The sequence below is a fragment of the Belonocnema kinseyi genome, chromosome 9 (genome assembly GCF_010883055.1).
Source record: "Belonocnema kinseyi isolate 2016_QV_RU_SX_M_011 chromosome 9, B_treatae_v1, whole genome shotgun sequence".
NCBI lineage: Eukaryota > Metazoa > Arthropoda > Insecta > Hymenoptera > Cynipidae > Belonocnema > Belonocnema kinseyi.
In genome coordinates this window covers 114,246,446-114,267,477 of record NC_046665.1, presented here as the reverse complement: position 1 = coordinate 114,267,477, position 21,032 = coordinate 114,246,446, and the positions used below count along the sequence as shown (strand labels likewise).

The 21,032-nt window shown below is 19.7% G+C and overlaps 1 protein-coding gene across 1 annotated transcript in view; it reads left to right on the top strand.

Annotated features, from left to right (window-relative positions):
- LOC117180348 (CDK5RAP1-like protein) overlaps nucleotides 1-21,032 on the top strand; it is a 66,477-nt gene that overhangs the window by 44,849 nt on the left and 596 nt on the right. Inside the window, exon 6 of the mRNA XM_033372795.1 lies at nucleotides 10,733-10,882. Coding sequence (XP_033228686.1) covers nucleotides 10,733-10,882 — 150 coding nt within the window. The remainder of the gene's footprint in view (nucleotides 1-10,732; nucleotides 10,883-21,032) is intronic.

The following is a 21,032-nucleotide window of genomic DNA, read 5'->3' as shown; positions in this document are numbered from 1 at the left end:
TTTATTTCGAAATTAAACTAGTTGTTTAAAAATTTCGCCTTTTTTGTAGGAAATTAATATTTTTTGTTGTAGATTCATTATTTTAATTGAAAATTCATCTCTTGAAAAATGCACTATTCTAGTTTTGATTGAAAACGGATATTTTCTATTTAGAAATTATTCGAAAATTTGTCTACTTTGTCAAATATTAGCCTTTTTTGTTCAAAATTAATCATTAAGGTTGAAAATTCATTTTTTTGTATAAAATTCAACGTTACCAATTAATGATTAATAATATTAGTTGAAATTTAATTTTTTGACCTAAAAATTATTTAACTATTCAATTTTTGGTTGAAAATTGATCTTTTCTATTTCAAAATTCACCCATTTTTTTGAAAAATTGTTTTTTTTTTTTAAATAAAAATTTCACGTATTTTTTTTAAAAAATCGGTTTTTTGTGTGGAAATTTATTTTTTTTCACAAGTTTATTTTCTTGTTTAAAAATTCTTCTTTTCGTTTAAAAATTCAGTATTCCAGTTAAATATTTATTATTTTAGTTGAAAAATCATCTGTTAAGTTGAAAATAAAATTATTTGGTTGAAAATTTAACTTTTTTTTTAAGATTCATAATTTTAATTGAAAATCCATCTCTGGTTGAAAATGTAATTACTTTGTTGAAAATAATTCTGTTTTTTGTTGAAAATGTATATTTTTGGATGAAAATTCAACTATTTGGTTGAAAATTCATATTTTTTATTTCGAAATTAAACTAGTTGTTTGAAAATTTCGCCTTTTTTTGTAGGAAATTAATATTTTTCGTTGTAGATTCATCATTTTAATTGAAAATTCATCTCTGGTTGAAAATGTAACTATTTTGTTCAAAATAAATCTATTTTTGGTTAAAAATGTATCTTTTTGGATGAAAATTCCACTGTTTATTTGAAAATTTATGTTTTTTATTTAGAAATTGTACTAGTTCAAAATTTTGTCTACCAGGAACTTATTTCCGATGGCAGTCAAATTCAATTTTTCATTTGAATAATTTTGTTCAATTTAGAAAAGTTATTTCTACTTTCGATTTTTAACAGAAAAATGAACTATTCTATTTTTGGTTGAAAATGTATCTTTTTTTAAATGAAAGTTCAACTATTTGATTGAAAACGGATATTTTTTATTTAGAAATTATTCGAAAATTTGTCTACTTTGTGAAATATTAGCCTTTTTTTTACAAAATTAATCTTTAAGGTTGAAAATTCATTTTTTTGTGTGCATAAAACTCAACTATACCAATTGATGATTAATAATTTTAGTTGAAATTTAATTTTTTGACCTAAAAATTATTTAACTATTCAATTTTTGGTTGAAAATTGATTTTTTTATTTCAAAATTCAACAATTTGTTTGAAAAATTGTTTTTTTAAATAAAAATTTCACGTATTTTGTTTAAAAAATCTATTTTTTGTGTGGAAAATTATTTTTTTCTTCACAAGTTTATTTTCTTGTTTAAAACTTCTTCTTTTCGGGTAAAAATTCAGTATTCCAGTTAAATATTTATTATTTTCGTCGAAAATAATCTGTTGCGTTGAAAATAAAATTATTTGGTTGAAAATTAAACTTTTTTAACCAATTTTTTTTTTAAGATTCATCATTTTAATCGAAAATTCATCTCTGGTTAAAAATGTAATTGCTTTGTTAAAAATCAATCTATTTTCGGTTGAAAATGTATCTTTTTTGGATGAAAATTCAACTATTTGATTGAAAATGAATATTTTTTATTTAGAAATTATTCTAAAATTTGTCTATTTTGTGAAATATTAGCCTTTTTTGTACAAAATTAATCTTTAAGGTTGAAAATTCATTTTTTTGTATAAAATTCAACGTTACCAATGAATGATTTATAATTTTAGTTGAAAATTAATTTTTTGACCTAAAAATTATTTAGCTATTAAATTTTTTGTTGAAAATTGATCTTTTTTACGTCAAATTTCAACAATTTGTTTGAAAAATTGTTTTTTTAAATTAAAATTTCACGTATTTTGTTTAAAAAATCGATTTCTTTTGTGGAAAATTATTTTTTTCTTTATAAGCTTATTTTCTTCTTTAAAACTTCTTCTTTTCGGGTAAAAATTCAGTATTACAGTTAAATATTTATTTTTTTCGTTGAAAAATCATCTGTTAGATTGAAAATAAATTTCTTGACCTAAAATTTATTTAACTATTCAATTTTTTATTTAAAATTGATCTTTTCTAGTTCAAAATTAAACAATTTGTTTTAAAAATGGTCGTTTTTAATTGAAAATTCACGTATTTTGTTTAAAAAGTCGATTTGTTGTTTAAAAATTCTTCTTTTCGGTTAAAAATTTAATATTCCAGTTGAATATTCATTATTTTAGTTGAAAATTCATCGGTTAGGTTGACAATAAAAGTATTTGGTTGAAAATTAAACTTAAAAACTTTTATTTAAAGATATATCATTTTAATTGAAAATTCAACTATTTGGTTGAAAATTGATATTTTTTATTCAAAAATTGAACTGATTGTTCGAAAATTTATCTACTTTATGAAAAAATCGCCGTTTTTTGATGGGAAATTAATCTTTATCATTGATAATTGATCAGTTTTTTTTTGAAAATTAATTTCTTTAACTGAAATTGTAACTATTCCATTTTTTCTAAAAATTGATCTTTTATAGTTAAAAATTCCACAGCTTAGATGAAAAGTTATCTTTTTTAATTGAAAATTCATGTATTTTTTTCAATAAAAAAGTTTGTTTTTAGAAAATTATATTTTTCATCGAAGGTTGATTTTCTTGTTTAAAAGTTCTTCTTTTCGGTTAAAAATTAAAGTATTCCAGTTAATTATTTAACGTTTTAGTAAAAAATTCCTGTGTTAAATGAAAAATAAAAGTATTTGTTTGGAAGTTAAACCCTTTTGTTAGAAATTAATTTTTTAAAGATTCATCAGTTTAATTGGAAAAATTGTCTCCGAAAATATAAAAATCAATTTTTTAACTATCAATTGAACTATTCCAGTCGAAAATTTAAGTTTTCTGGCTCTAATTCAGTTTTTGTTTTTTTAAGAATTATAATTTTAACAGAAAAATTAATAATTCTATTTTTTATTGAAAATGTATCTTTTAAAAAATATAAAATTCCATTATTCGTATGAAAAATGCTATTTTTTATTTAGAAAATAAACTAGTTCTAAAATTTATCTGCATTTTAAAGAATTCGCCCATTTTGTAAGAAATAAATTTTTATAGTTGAAAATTAATCGTTTTGAAATAAAATTCACAAATTCCAGTTAAAGATTCACCATTTTAGTTTAAAATTGATCAGTTTTGTTGAAAATTAATTTCTTTAACTGAAAATTTAACTACTCCATTTTTAGATAAAAATTTATTTTCTAGTTCCAAGTTCAACAATCTGGTTAAAAGTTTTAGTTGAAAATTCATTTTTTAGATTGAACATTCGTTTTTTTACTACAAATTTAATTATTTAATTTTTCAATCAAAAATTATATTTTTAAATTCAAAATTCATGATTTTTTGGTAGAAAATTAATTTTTTTGATAAAAAATTCAATTATTCTAGTAAAAAGATTCACCATTTCAATTGAAAATTAATCATTCTGGTTTAAAATTGAACTGTTCCAGTTAAATATTTAAAATTTTAGTTGAAAACTCATCACTCTGAAAATTTAACTATTTTTTTTTAAAGTTACTTTTCTTTGTGGAAAGTAAGTTTTTTGACCAAAATTTAACTTTTCTTATTGAACATTGCATATTTTTAATTTAAAATTCATCTGTTTGATATAAAATAAATTTTTTAACTTTAGATTTATTTAAATTTTGGTTGACAATTTGTCTTTTTTTGTACAAATTAATTTTGTTGTTGAAAATTCATCAGTTATGTAGAAAATTCGTTTTTTTTTTAATTTGAAAATGAGTTCTTTTTAAATAAAAGTTTAACTAATACATTTTTTGTTACAAATTGATATTTTTTTTAGAATTTTGAAGAATTATATTTTTAACAGAAAAATTGAACATTCTATTTTTGGTTGAAAGTGTACCTTTTTTGGATAAAAATTTTAAAATTTGGTTGAAAATTGATATTTTTTATTTATAAATTTATTTATTTGGTCCAAAATTTATCTACTTTGTGAAAAATTTGCCTTTTTTCCGAAAAATAATTTCATTAACTGAAAATTTAACTGTTTCATTTTTTGTTGAAATTTCACGTATTTTGTTAACAAAAATTTTTTTTTGTGTAGAAAATTATTTTTTTCTTTGAAGATTAATTTTCTCTTTTAATAATTTTTCATTTCGGTTAAAAATTTAAGTTATCTAGTTAAGTATTTATCATTCTAATTGACTAAACGTGAAATTCTTCTGTTAAAAATTAATCTTTGCCGTGGAAGATTAATTTTAATTGAAAAAATTAATCTTTTTTTGTAGAAAATTTATCTTTGTAATTGAAAATTCATCTTTTTGGAATAAAATTCGACTATACCAGTTGTTGAAAATTGATCTTCTCTAGTTGAAAATTCAAAAAGTTGGATGAAAATTCTTGTTTTTTTTTTCAAATGAAAATTCACGAATTTTATTTTAAAAATAATTTTCTTTTTTTTTTTGTAGAAAATTATATTTTTCTTTAAAGGTTAATCTTCTTATTTAAAAATTCCTCTTACCGGTTAAAAATTCAAGTATTTCAGTTAAATATTGATTATTTTAGTATAAAATTTATTTTTTAGATTGAAAATAAAATTATTTGGTTGAAAGTTAAACCTTTTTGTGAAAAATTAATATTGTTGTTAAAAATACATCACTTTTATTGAAAATTTTTCTCTAATTGAAAATGCAATTACTTTGTTAAAAATCAATCTATTCACTATTTAATTTTTGGTTGAAAGTGTATATTTTTTTCATGAAAATTCATCTATTTGGTTGAAAATAGATTATTTTTATTTAGTAATTATTCGAAACTTTATCTAATTTGTGAAATATTAGCCTTTTTTGTAGAAAATTAAGCTTTAAGGTTGAAAATCCTTTTTTTTTTTGCATAAAATTCGACTATACCAGTTAAAGATTCATCAGTTTGGTTGAAAATTAATTTCTGGAACTAAAAATTTAACTATCCTTTTTTTAATATTGATCTTTTCTCGTTCAATATTCAACAATTTGTTTGAAAAATTGTCTTTTTTAATTGAAAATTCACGTATTTTGTTTAAAAAATCAATTTTTTATGTGGAAAATTATTTTTTCTTTACAAGTTTATCTTCTTGTTTAAAAATTCTTCCTTTGGGTTAAAAATTCAAGTATTCCAGTTAAATATTTATGATTTCAGTTCAAAATTTATTTTCTAGGTTGGAAATAAAAGTGTTTGGTTGAAAGTTGAACTCTTTTATTAAAAACAGAAAAATTAACATTCTATTTTTGGTTGAAAATGTCCCTTTCTTTGATGAGAACTCAACTATTTGTTTGAAAATTGATATTTTTTATTTAAAAATTAAATTATTTGTTTGAAAATTTAGGTACTTTGTGGAAAATTCGTCCTTTTTTTTTAGAAAATTAATCTTTATAGTTGAAAATTCATATTTTTGAAATAAAATCCACATATTCCAGCTGAAGGTATATCATTTTAGTTGAAAATTTATCAGTTTGGTTAAAAATTAATTTCTTAAATGAAAATTTAATCATTTTATTTTTTGTTGAAAATTGATCTTTTCTAGTTCAAAATTTAACAGCTGGGATGCAAAGTTGTATTTTTAAATTGAAAATTCACCTCTATTACAGCAGAAAATTTAACTATTTTGTTGAAAACCCGTTTTTTGTTGTTGTTGAGAAATTTAAAATTTTGATAAAAATTTCAACTATTTTATGGAAAATTTGATTAATTTTTTGGAAATTTAACTATTTGGTTAAAAATGAACTTTTATCACAAAAATTCGTCATTTGGCTTAAAAATTTAAAAAAAAATTAAATTGAAAATTTAGTTTTCTGTTAGAAAATGAACTTTTTCGTTGAAAATTCGTCTTTTGGGCTAAAAATTTGATCGAAAATTTGACGGCTTGTTTGAAAATAAAATTTTTTGGTTGAAAATTCATATTTTTGTGTTTGAAAGTTCAATTATTTTTTAGAAAGTTTGTTAAACAAAATTTCAACTATTTGTTTGAAAATGAACATTTTTCTTGAAAATTAAATTTTTTGTTTTGAAATTCAACGTTTTTTTTTTAAATGTAACTATTCGTTTAAAAAAGAATTTTCTTGTTAAAAATTCGTCTTTTAAATTAAAAATTTTAAAAATTTGATAACAAATTCAACCCTTTGTTTGAAAATGAACTTTTTTGTTGAAAATTCATATTTTTTGTTGGAAAATTCAATTTTTTTATTTGAAAATTTATCTATTTGTTTAAAAATTAACTTTTGTTAAAAATTTGTCTTTTCGCTTTTAAATTTAAAAAACTGGATCAATAATTCAATTATTTGTTGGGAAATGAACTTTCTTGTTGAAAATTCATATTTTTGCTTGAAAATTCAACTTTTTGTTTGAAAATTTAACTATTTGGTTAAAAAAATGAAATTTTTTGTCGAAAAATTATATTTATTATTAAATTTCAATTATTTTGTAGAAAATTTGTTTGAAAATTTAGGTACTTTGTGGAAAATTCGTCCTTTTTTGTAGAAAATTAATCCTTATAGTTTAAAAAATCGATTTTTTATTGGCAGGAAATTATAATTTTCATGGAAGGTTAATTTTCTTGTTCAAAAATTCTTCTTTTTGATTACAAATTCAAGTATTCCAGTTAAAAAAATTTTTGTAGAGATCCATTGTTTAGTTAAATATTCCGTGAACTTAGTTAAAAATAAATTTTTTTGGTAGAACATTAATTTTTTGACTAAGAATTTAATTATTCAATTTTGGGTTCAAAAATAGTCTTTTTCAGTTGAAATTTCGTCTTTTTTGGCTGAACCTTAATTTTCTTAACGTAAAAAATAATTATTTAAGTTTTGGCTGAAAATTTATCTTTTTTAGTTAAAATTATTATTTTTTTATTGAAAGTTTAACTATTTAAGTTGAAGATTCATCATTTCATTTGTAAAATTGTAATTCATTTTTTTTTTTAGTAAAAATGTAACTATTCCATTTTTTGTTGAAAATTTATTTTTTCTAATTCATTTTAGTTGAAAAATTCATCTTTTAGTTTGGAAATTAAATAATAATGAATTTCGATTTACAATTAATCAACTGGAACCATTTTTGAAAAAAAATTTGAATTTTAAACGCTTTTAATTTTTTAAGTCTTCAAAACTGCAATTTAAAATTCTTCACATCAAAGACGCACGTCTAAAAAATAAGATCTAAAATATAAAATTTGTAAAGTAAAATATTTATGAACTTTTAGTAATAGAATTTAAAATTAAAAAAAATTGCAACTGTACTTATTTTAAATTTCTAAATAATTTCTTAAGAAAGAGAAAAGATAGAAAAATTCTTGTAAAAATTCTTATAAAAATATATAAAACACTCAGTAAAAAATGTATCTCCCGGTTTTTCCTTGCCTCAAAAAATGCTAAAAAACTTGAAACTATTTTTTTATTTAAAAAAATTATTAGTTGGTTACAATTTTATTATATTTTATATTTAAAAGTTTTGAAAAGATTCAAAATTAATTAAAAATTCGACATGATTTTGAATAATTTAAACTGAAATGGAAAAACTTTCCTCAGATTCCTAGAAAAATTGAAAATTATATTTTAGTTTGAACAAATTTTTTTAAAGAGAATATTTAAAAAAATTTCCAATTAATTTAAAACTTAAAATGATTTCAAATATTTTGAAATAAAATTTAGATTTTCGCAGATTTCGAACTAAAATTTAGAACCTTTTTAATTGTGAAAGGTTTCAAAAGAATAAACAAATTTTCTTGAGATTCCTAGAAAAATTGAAAATTATTTTTTATTTTGAAAAATTATTCTTAAGCGGGCATTTAAAAAGATCTAAAAAGATTTTAGAATTTTTTAAAAGGGAATCTGGAAGATTTTTAGGCAATCTTTTAATTTTGCAGGATTTTTTTTTTAATTCTAGGAAAAATTTGAATCATTTTGAAAAGATCTCTAGTAGTTTTGAAATTAAAAAAAAATATAACATTTTAAAATATTTCGATAAGTTACAAACAAAATGTAGATTTTGAAAAAAAATGTAAAGCTATTTAAAAATTTCATAAGGTTTGAAAAGAATATTTGAAAACAAAAACAAACTTGGGAAATAAATAGCAATTGAATAATTTTTTATTGAAAAGTATTTAAAACAAAAATAATATAACTTCTAATTTTAAAAGTGTTCACTAAAAAAAGTTGAAATTTCATTTTTCCTGAATTAAACGAGAGATATTTTTTTATTTTGAAGAATTTTATCAATTTATTTTTGAACCAGGAATATTTGAACTGTCAAAATTTGTAAATTTTACAGTGTTTTAATGATTTTTGATCTGGATTTTAAAGTATTTATTGAATACTAAAAATAAGTTTTTATCGGAAATAAAGGGGTGTAAATGGAATTTACCTTTTTTGGTAAAAAAAAATATTTTTTTACATTAATATTTAAAAAAAAAAATTATTGTTCTATTTTTTGTGGTTTTCAAAATATTATAAAGTTAAATGGACTTATTTTGAAGCGAAAATGAACTCGAAAGTAAATTTTCATTAATTTATACATGAAATATTTACTATTTAAAAATTGATAACAGTGAATTTATTGTTTGACCGGAAATTTTACAAATTTATAGATAAAAATCTTCCACTTTAACAAATTTTTTATTCTAATTATTAGGTGTATATTTTATTTTCAAGAATTTTAAAATGAAGTTTTTAAGACTTAAACCATTAAAAATTATAAGTGTTTAAAATTGAAGATTTTAGATAAATAAAAATTTGAGTTGATCAACTTTGAATATAAATTAATAATTATTTTTGAAATTGAACTGTTCTTTAAGATTTAAAAAATGAATAATAATTAATTTTAAAATGATGTAAACTATTTAAATTGGAAAGTCTTATTAGTTAAACAAATGTAAACGCCCGATTAACACTTTAGAAAATATTTTCAATTTTTAAATAATTTCGAAATAATATTTTCATAATCAAAAGATTTTATTAAATTTCACATATTATATTAGTCTAAAATATTCCATTTTTAAAACCAAAATCAGTAATTGTAGTTAAATATTAAAAAATCAATTTCGAACTTTACATTTTAATTATTCTATTTAAAACAAAATTTAATTTCTAAGTCCATTTTTTGAACTCCGATGTATAAATAACGATTGAATACATATCATTATTTAAAAAATATCAAGAAAGTTGAAGAAATATTTACAGGTTAAAAAAAATACAATTTAAAAATTTCTAACGACTTCAGAAGGGTTCAGAAGATTAGAAAACATTTCCTATTAAAATTTGAAATGATTTTTAATTTGAAAAGACCATTTTTAGTGATTATTCAAAAAGGTTTAGAAAGATTTACAAAAATATAAAAAATGAATGAGGAAGATTTTCAGAAAATTTGTTTAATTTCGCAGAATTAAAAAAGAATTAGAAAAAATTGGATTCATTTTAAAGTATGTTTAAAAGTTTTGAAATAATTAAAAAAATATTTAAAGATTTGAAAAAAATGTAAACAACATCCAGATGTTTCAAGTTATTCGAATAATATTTGGAAGCATTTTCAGGATTTTTTAACCATCTAAAATATAAATAATTTAACTTTTAATTTAAGAAAAAAATCTTTAAAAAAAATCAAATTCAATTTAAAATTTGTAAAGACTTCAAAAGGCTTCAGAAGATTAAAAAATATTTCCTATGAAATTTTAAAATGATTTTTATTCTGAAAAGATCATTTTGAGTGATTATTCAAAAAGATTTGGAAAGATTTACAAAAATATCAAAAATGAATGTGGAAGATTTTCAGAAAATTTGTTTAATTTGGCAGAATTAAAAAAAAATTAGAAAAAATTGGATTCATTTTAAAGGATGTTTAAAAGTTCTGAAATAATTTCAAAAATAATAAAAAATGTAAACAGCATGCAGATTTTCAGATTAGAAAAAAAATGTAATCGTTCAATTTTTTATGTTTCTGTCTTAAAATTGCATTAAATGATATAATTTTGAAAAATTTTTAATTCATTGATTGATTCTTCAATTTAGACTTTAGGGCATTTACAATTTATAAAAGTTAAAAAATTTGTTTTTTAGTTTAACTGCATTAAGTTAAAAAAAATTCAATTTAAAAGTATAATTATCTTCCATTTTATAAGTGTAAATTATTGAGAATTTCAATCAGAATTAAATACAACATTTTTTTTTGAATAAAAAAACTCTTAGACTCCAATTTTAAAAGCTTGAAATTCAAGAGTTCCACTTTGAGTGATTTTATTTGCAGCTCAGTTTTTATAGTGAAATAATTTATGCTTTTTTGTTTAAACTTGTTTGGCAAATATGTATTTTTTCACTGCGTATAAGATGGAAATTCTATCTAAAACTATTTATTTTTGACGATGATTTGTTTTTAGCATTTAATCATTGTTTTATACTTTACAAAACTATCGTAAAACCACTTCTATAGAAAAATTAATTTACATATTTAAAATTGTACCTACTCTTTCTAGTTCCAGTTTTCAACGCCAGATGGCGAACTGGTAGACCACCATTTCTAATATAACTGAAAATTTGGTATTTAAAAATAAATTTTATTTCAGAAAACTGCTGCTAATCGCCGCTATAATGATGATGTTGAAGAATGGGTAAAGAAAAGGAGACTTCAGAAAATGAATGAAATTTACAGAACGGAAGTGAAAAAATTGAATGACGCTCAAATAGGACAGCAACAGCTTATTTTAATTGAAGGCGTAAGTAGTTTATGAATTAGATACAGGGCTTGGACTCGCGAATATTTTTAAAAAATGCCACTATTTTATTTTATATTATTTTATTTTTTTATTTATATCCGCCATCTCAAAAATCGAAATTTCAACAGATTTCGAAGATTTTTTAATATTTCAAAAGAATTTCTAAAATTTTCAGCGAATTTTAAAGATTTCAAGGGATTTTAAGAAATTTGAAAAAGTTTTATCTGATTTCAGAGGATTTAGAGATTTTCTATTTTTTTTATAGTAATATTAAGGCATATTACAAATTTTAAGATAATGGGAAAATTAATTAATTTTCAAACAAGTAGTTGAATTGTGAACTAAAAAAGGTAGATTTTTTTACCAAATAGTTCCATTTTGAACCAAAAAAGGAATTGTTAAATTTTCTCTTTAAAAAAATTAATTTTTAACAAAAATTAAGATAATTTTTCAATAAAATAGTTACATTTTTAACCAAATAAATAAATTTAAAAAAAAAGAATTTTTAACAAAACAGTTTAAGTTCCCACCAATTAGTTGAATTTTTGTCCCAAAAAAATATGACTTTTTAACAAAATAGTTGCATTTTCAGCAAAATAATTAAATTTCCACAGACTTGGAAGATTTTAAAATATTTTAAAGGATTTTTTGAAATTTTCAGAGAATTTTAAAGCTAGTCAGTTGAAAATTCGTTTTTTTTTTGTTTGAAATTATTTTTTGTAACTCTCTTGTCAAAAAGAATTTTTTTAGTTAAAATTTAGAATTTTAAAAAGTCGCCGTCTTTTGATGAATTCATCTGTTTTTAATTATTAAAATGAATGTATTGTTTGGTTGAAATTTAAAATGCTACATTTTAAATTTAGAATTCATCTTTTTTGGAATAAAAATTTTATTACTTGGTTAAAAGTTAAACCCTTAAATAATTTTTTGTGTTCAAGCTTCATCATTTTATTTGAGAATGGATCTTTTTGTTTGAAAATTGAATTAATTTTTTTGTTTTTGAGAATTTAATTATTAATACAGTTGAAACTTAAACTATTTTGTTGAAAAACATCACGTTGGATAAAAATTCATCTTTTTAGTTAAAAATTACTTGTTTTAACCGAAAATTTAATTATTCAATTTTTTGTAATAATCCTTTTTAATTGAAAATTCATCCTTTTGGTTTAAAATTTAACGATTCCAGTTCGAGATTCATAATTTTTGTTCAAATTTTTCTTGAAAATTTGTCTATTTGAGTAAAAAAAATTTAATATTTCGTTGAAGATGTATGTATTTTTTTTGGAAAATCGTGTTTTTTGGTAAAAAAATCTTTTTTTGTTGTTGAAAATTCATCTTTTTGGTTAAAAATTAAAGCAATTTCAAATTGAGCAGTTGATATTTCAACGAAAAAATATTTTCATATTAAATAAGAAATAATTGAATTTAAACGAAAGAGATGAATTTTAAATGAAATAGTTTTTAAGTTCAAAACTTCATTTTTACAAAACAAACAAAAAACAATTTTTTTTACGAAATAGTTCAATTTTAATCTAATTTTCACAAACGAACATTAATTTTCTCCAAAAAATTCGAGTTTTTAAACAAAATTTAACTTTTAACAGAACAAAAAATTTATTTCCAACAAAGAAGTTAGATTTTTTTAAACCAGTTAAATTTTGAACCAAAGAAATGAATTTTTAACAAAAATAAAGTTTAAATAAATTTAAAATAATTCAATTTGATCTGAAAATTCAAGTGCGTCTTTAAAAATTGCTTTTTTTTAGAAAATCATTCTTCTTGTTTGTAAATTTATTTATTTTAATTTAAAATTTTTCAAAGTTTGCTAAAAATATAACTGCTTTGTTAAGAATATTTTTTTATCATTAACAATTAATTTTGAAGACGAAGATTCGATTTTTTGGCAGAAAATTAATTTTAATAAATTTTAAGTTCAAAAATTTATTTTTAACAACAAACAAAAAACGAATTTTCAACCAAAAAGATGAATTTTCAAAACAGAAGATTAATTTTCTGCAAAAAAGTCGAGTTTTTAAACAGAAAATTAATGTTTAACAAAAAAAATATATTTTTAACAAAGTAGTTGAATTGTTTAAAGACTAGTTAAATTTTGAAATAAAGAAATGAATTTTTAACAAAAAATGTTTAACAAATTCCTCTCTCTTTTTTTTTAAATTGATCTATTTAATTTGAAAATTCAAGTCATGTTTAAAAATGGGCTTTTTTTTAGAAAAAAATTCTTCTTGTTTGTAAATTTATTTATTTTAATTACAAATTTTCTAAAGTTTGCTAAAAATTTAACTACTTTGTTAAAAATATTTTTTTATGGTTAAAAATTAATTTTGTGCAGAAAATTAATCGTCTTGTTTGAAAATTTAAATATTTCATTTTTCATTACAAGTTTTCTTTTTTAAGTTGCATATTCATTTCTTTCGATGAAAATTTAAGTATTTTATTGATTTTTTTTGTTCTTTATTTAAAAAAATTAATTTATAAACTAAAAATTTAAGTATTTTATTTAAATTTCGTCTTTTTTGTTTAAATGTAATTGTTTTTTAATTGAATAATACAATATTTAAAATCCCGTTTTGGCTGCAAATCATTTTTGTCAAAAATTTTACTACTTTTTTAAATACAGTTTTAAAGACTTAAACAATAAAAAAATCATAGCATTTGAAAATTGAATTAAAAAAATATTTTTAATGTTAAATTGTTAACTATTTCAATTCGAAAGAAATTGAATCATTATAAATTATTTTCAAAACATTTGAGCACTTCAAAGGATTTCAAAAAAATTAAAACAATATCTAATTGTTTGAAGATTTCGTTTTAAGATTAAATAAAAATTAATTAAAAAATGATTAAAAATGATTCTTTGTTTAAAAAAATTATTTGTAAGAAAAAATTTAAAAAGATGTCGAGAGATTTCCAAAATTGCAAAAATGTAAGCTGAAGATTTTATGGTAATTTAAAAATTTTTTCAGGATTTTCTAAATGTTTTAGGAAAAATTCGAATCCTTTTATGAAAGAAGATTTGTAGACAAAATCTTCAAACTTTTTAAAGATTTTGAAGTGGGTTAAGATAATGAAAAATTTTTCTTACGATTCCTGGAAACATTAGTGATTTTTTTACTTATAAAGAATTCTAAGTAAACATTAAAAAATATTTCAAAGCAAATTTTGGTGCATGAGTAACAATTAAATAATTATTACTTTGTAATGATTTAAAATAATTTAACTTCTGCTTTAAAAAGTTAAAAAAATTGAAATCTTCATTTTTAGAAGCGTAAATTATTGAGCGTTTCAAATAAAAAAATGTTGAGCTTTGATTAAAAAATGTTAAAATTCAAAAGAAAATTGTGTCACGGGGTATCCAGTGATTCTTAGAAACCAAAATTTGTAAAGTTTTTGAAATTCTTCAAAAAATTTTGAAATCTTCCTGAAAATTTTAAACCTTTTGAAATCTTTTAATATTTTTGTAAAATATCTGAAATCATTGAACTCCTTGAACTATTTGAAATCCTTTTGAAATTTTTTGAAATCTTTATGAAATTATTTAAATATTTGCGAAATATTTAATATTTGTGAAAAAATTTGCCTACGTTTGAAATCATTGAAATCTTTTGAAATCTTCTTAAATTTCTTGAAACCTTTTGAAATGATATAAAACCTTTGAAATCTTCTGAACTCTTGAATATGTTAAAAAAATTTTTAATTCTCAAAATCTTTTGAAATCATGATAAATTCTTTGAAATACTTGTGAAATCTTTCCTATATTTTTTTTGAAATTTTCTAAAAAAATGTGATCTCGTTTAAATTCATTGAAATGTTTTGTATTTTGAAATTCTTGAAATCTTTTAAAATCTGTATGGATTCTTTGAAATATTTGTGAAGTATTTCTGAAATCTTTGGTATTAGTTTGAAATCATTGAAATTTTTGAAATATCGGAAATCTTTTGAGATATTCTAAAAATTTTCAATTTATTTATAATCATTAAAATATTTTAAGATCTTTGAAATCTGGTGTGCTGTACCTTTTTTAAAATCTTTGAAATTTTTGTATTCTTTTGATATTTCTATGAATTTTTAATTAAATATTTGAAATCTTTGTGAAATCTTTAAAATTTCCTGAAATCTTCAAAATCTGATTTTTTATACCTTTTTTAAAATCTTTAAAATCCTTGGAATTTTCTGATAGTTTAAAAATATTTGAAATATTTGTTAAATCTTTTGTCTTCATTTGACATCATTACAATATTTGAAATCTTGTGAAATATTTAAACATTTTTATGAAATCTTTGTGAAAGATTGGAAATCTTTGTAAAATCTTTGAAATCTTCTTAAATTTTGATAAAATCTTTAAAATGCTTGAAATCTTTCAAATCTTTGTGAAATGTTTTGAAATTATTGTGAAATCTTTGAAAAATCTTCTAATCGAATTTGAAAACGTTTAAAATATTACAAATTTTATGAAACCTGGTTTACTGTATCCTTTTTGAAATCTCTGAATTTTAAATCTTTATAAAATTTTAATAAAATTTTGAAATAATGGTGATATCTTTTGTATATGCATTTGACATCATTAAAATATTTGAAATTTTTTTGAAATCTTCCGAAAATCTTCTAAACAAATTTGAAATCGTTTAAAATATTTTAAATGTTTTAGAATCTGGTTAACCCTTTTTGAAATCCTTGAATTTTAAATCTTTATGAAATTTTAATGAAATTTTTTAAATATTTGTGAAATCTTTTGTATATTCATTTGATATAATTAATATATTTGAAATCTTTTTAAATTCTGAAAAAAATCTTTGAAATCCTTGAAATCTTTGTGAAATGTTTTGAAATATTTAGTAAATCTTTTGAAAATCTTCTAAACAAATCTGAATTCGTTTAAAATATTTTAAAAATTTTGAAATCTAGTTTTCTGTGTCTTTTTTGAAATCTTTGAATTTTAAATCTTTATGAAAATTTTCTGAAATTTGTTAAATTTTTTGTATTTATTTGACATCATTAAAATGTTTCAAATATTTTTGAAATATTTTGAAAACCTTCTAAACAAACTTGAAATCGTTAACAATCTTTCAAATTTTTGAAGTCTTTGAAATTTTTGTGAAAGGTTTTGAAATATTTACGGAACTGTTCGAAATCTTTTTAAAAACTCTGAAATCTTTTAAAAAGTTAAAAAAAATTTGAACCGTACCATTTTTAAAATCTTTGAATTTGAAATCTTATTGAAAATTTTATGAAATCTTTTAAATATTTGTGGAAAACTTTTGTATTTATTTGAAATCTTTGTGAAATATTTTGCTATATTCTAAAATTTTGAAATTATAAAATAAATTTTTAATTATTTAAAATCATTGAAATTTTTCAAAATCTTTGTATTCTTTTGTCATCGCTATAAAATTTTAACGAAATGTTCAAAATATTTGTAAAATCTTGAAATGTTTTCTAAACTTTGGCAAGATTTTTGAAATCCTTGAAATCTTTGTGAAATGATTTGAAATATTTGTGAAATCTTTTGAAAATCTTCTGAAAAAATTTGAAATATTTTAAAATATTTCAAATGGTTTGAAATCTGGTTTACTGTACCCTTTTTGAAATCTTTGAATTTGAAATCTTTATGAAATTTGTTTGAAATTTGTTAAATTATTTGTACTCATTTGACATCATTAAAATATTTGAAATCTTTTTGAAATATTTTGAAAATCTTCTAAATAAATTTGAAATCGTTTAAAATATTAAAACTCTTTTGAAATCTGATTTTCTGTACCTTTTCTCAAATTTTTGAATTTTTAATCATTATGAAATTGTTCTGAAATTTATTAAATTTTTTTCCATTCGTTTAACATAATTAAAATCTTTTGAAATTCCGGAAAAAACTTTGAAATCCTTGAAATATTTGTGAATTGTTTTGAAATCTTTTGAAAATCTTCTAAATAAATTTGAAGTCTTTGAATTTTAAATCTTTATGAATTTTTTTAGAAATCTTTTTAAATCTTAAGTATTTGTTTGAAATCATTAAAATATTTGAAATCTTTGTGAAATCTTTTTAAATATTTAAAAACTCTTTGAAATCCTTGAAATCTTTGTAATATTTGTGAAATCTTTTGAAAATCTTCTAAATAGATTTTAAATTGTTTAAAATATTAAAACTCTTTTGAAATCTGGTTTTCTGTACCCTTTTTGAAATTTTTGAATTTTAAATCTTTGTGAAATGTTTTGAAATATTTGCGAAATCTTTGAAATCTTTGTGAATTGTTTTGAAATATTTATGGAATGTTTGAAATCTTTCTAAAATCTTTCAAATCTTTTTAAATCTTCTAAACTTGAAATAAAAACAAACTTAAAAAAAAAATTGAAAAACAAACTTGAAATAGTTTAAAGTGTTTAAAATCTATCAGACATGTTTATTAAATATTTGAAATTTCTGTAAAATCTTGTTTATTTATTTGAAATTAAAATATTTGAAATATTTGATGAAATATTCGATATCTTTGTAAAATCTTTAAAATCTTTTAAAATAATTTGAAATCGTTTAAAATCTTTAAAATGTTTTGAAATCCTTATGAAAAAAAATTTATTTGAAATCATTTAAATATTCCAAATCTTTGTAAAGACTTTTTAAATTCTTGTAAAATCATTGAAATCATTGAAATATTTTTGAAATGTTTTGAAATATTTGCGAAATTTTCGAAATATTTTTGAAATCTTCAAAAAAGTTGTAAACAAATTTGAACAGCAACATTTTAAAAATATTTTATTTAAAATCTTTCTAAAAATTTTATGAAATCTTTTAAATATTTGTGAAACCTTTTGTATTTATTTGAAATCATTAAAACATTTGAAATCTTGGTGAAATGTTTTGAAATATTTGCAAAATATTCGAAATCTTTGTAAAATATTTCAAATCTTTTCAAGTCTTCTAAAAAATTTGAAATCGATCAAATGTTTTAAATGGTTTTAAATCTTTGAAATTTGATATACCGTACCCTTTTTAAAAACGTTGAATTTGAAATCCTTATGAAAAAAAATTTATTTGAAATCAGTAAAATTTTCGAAATCTTTGTCAAGTCTTTTGACATTTTTCTAAAATTGTAGAAATCTTTGAAATTTTTAAAATCTTTGTGAAATGTTTTGAAAAGCTTTTAAACAATTTTAAAATTGCTTAAAATATTTAAAATGATTTCAAATCTAGTGTATTTTTCCTTTTTTGAAATCTTTGAATTTCAAATCTTTATGAAATTTGTGAAATCTTTTGTATTCATTTGACACCAGTAAAATATTTAAAATCTTGGTCAAATATTTTTTAATTATGAAAAAATCTTTGAAATTCTTGAAATATTTGTGAAATCTTTTGAAAATCTTCTAAACAAATTTGATATCAGTTAAAACATTTTATATGTTTTTTTATATGTTTTTTTTTAAATCTGTGATTTTTGAATCTTTATGAAATTTTAATGAAATTTTTCAAATATTTGTGAATTATTTTGTATTTATTTGACATAATTAAAATTTTTATGAGATCTTTTGAAATCTTCTAAACAAACTTGAAATCGTTAAAAATCTTTCAAATTTGTTTAAATCTTTTAAATCTGGCTTACTGTACTTTTTTTTGAAATCTCTGAATTTGACATCTTTATGAAATTTTTATGAAATATTTGTGAAAGCTTTATGCATTTTTAATCATGAAAATATTGGAAACCTTTTAAAATCTTGAGGAAATCTTTGAAATCCTTGAAGTCTTTGAAATTTTTGTGAAATGTTTTAAAATATTTGCGAACTGTTCGAAATGTTTTTAAAAGTTTTAAACTAATTTGAACCGTACCATTTTTTAAATCTTTTATCTAAATCTTTATGAAAATTCTATGAAATCTTTTTAAAATATGTGAAACATTTTAAATTTATTTGAAATCATTAAAACATTTGAAATATTTGTGAAATGTTTTGAAATATTTGCAAAATATTCGAAATTTGTGTAAAATCTTTTTAATCTTTTGAAAGGCTTGTAAACGAATTTGAAATAGTTTAAAATATTAAAAATGTTTTGAAATCTAGTGTACTTTACCTTTTATAAAATCTTTGAATTTTAAATCTTTATAAATTTTTAATTAAATTATTGAAATATTTGTGAAATCTTTTGTATATTGATTTGACATAATCAAAATCTTTGTGAAATCTTTTTTCAAATCTGAAAAAATCTTTGAAATCCTTGAAATCTTTGTGAAATGTTTTGAAATCATTGTAAAATGTTTTAAACAAATTTGAAAGCGTTTAAAATATTTAAAATGTTTTGAAATATGGTGTACTGTGCCCTTTTTGAAATATTTGAAATTTCAAATCTTTATGAAATTTTAATGAAATTTTTAAAATATTTATGAAATATTTTGTGTTCATTATGGATAATTAAAAAATTCGAAATCTGTGTGAAATCTTTTTAAATTTTGATAAAATCTTAGAAATTTTACGCATTTTGAAATCTTTGAATTTTAAATCTTTGTGACGCTTTTCTGAAATTTGCGAAATCTTCTGTATTCATTTGAAATCATTAAAATATTTGAAATCTTTTTGAAATCGTTTGAAAATCTTCCAAACAAATTTGAATTCGTTTAAAATGTTTAAAATATTTTGAAATCTGGTGTATTTTACCCTTTTTTAAATCTCTGAATTTCAAATCTTTATGAAATTTTAATGAAATTTGTGAAATATTAATGAAAGATTTTGTATTCATTTGACATAATTAAAATATTTGAAATCTTTTTAAATTCTGAAAAAATCTTTGAAATCTTTGTAAAATTTTTAAATATATTTTTGAAATATTTTGAAAATCTTCTAAAATGTTTTTAAAATCGTTTAAAATATTAAAAATGTTTTGAAATATGGCTTACTGTATCTTTTTTGAATTCTTTGAATTTTAAATCTTTATGAAATTTTTATGAAATTTGTGATATCTTTTTTATTCATTTGAAATCATGAAAATGTTTGAGATCTTTTTGAAATCTTTTGAAAATCTTCTAAACAAATTTGAAATCGTTTATAATATTTTGGAATCTGTGAATTTTAAATCTTTATGAATTTTTTCAAATATTTGTGAATCATTTTGTATTCATTTGACATAATTAAAATATTTGAAATCTTTGTAAGGTCTTTTCAAATTCTTGTAAAATCTTTGAAATCTGTTTGAATCTTCTAAACTTGAAATAAAATCAAACTTAAAAAAAATTGAAAAACAAACTTGAAATAGTTTAAAATCTTTAAAACCAATCCGAAATTTTTATGAAATCTTTGAAATATTTGGAAAATCTTGTGTATTTATTTAACGTCATTAAAATATTTGTAAAATGTTCTGAAATATTTGCGAAATATTCGAAATTTCTGTAAAATCTTTAAAACCTTTTAAACAAATTTGAAAATCGATTAAAATCTTTAAATAGTTTTGAAATCTTTGAAATCTGGTATACCTTACTCTTTTTCAAATCTTTAAATTCTAAATCATTACGAAAATAAAATTTATTTGAAATCATTAAAATATTCAAAATCTTTGTAAAGTCTTCTGAAATTTTTGTAAAATCTTTGAAATCCTTCAAATCTTTGTGAAATGTTTTTAAATATTTGCGAAATCTTTATGAAATCTTTGAAATTTTAGTGAAATCCTTTCAAATCTTCTAAACCGACTTGAAATTGTTAAAAATCTTTGAAATCTTTGTGAAATGTTTTTAAATATTTGAAATATTTCTGAAATCTTACCGTAATCTTTGTTTATAAAAAAAAGTTCGTTTCAAATTCTTGAAATCTTTTGAAACCCTCATGAATTCATGGAAGTATTTGTGAAATTTTTCTGAAATCTTTTGCATTAATTTAAAATCATTAAAATCATTTGAAATCTTTAGAATTGTTCTATAACATTTTAAAATCTCTTATATACCCAAAAACCGAGTGTTCAATCCCTAGAAAACTGTTTTAAAAGTTAAAAAAAATTAAGGTTCTCGTGAGAAATTCAATGAGAATTCCAGTTTTTCAAGTTAAAAAAAAATGCAAGCAGATTTCCATATTTTCAAGGTCGTTATACACCTTGCATAAAAATATTTTTCCAAATTAAAGCTACTATTGACACTATTTTACATTTACGAAATGAGTCCAAGGCCTG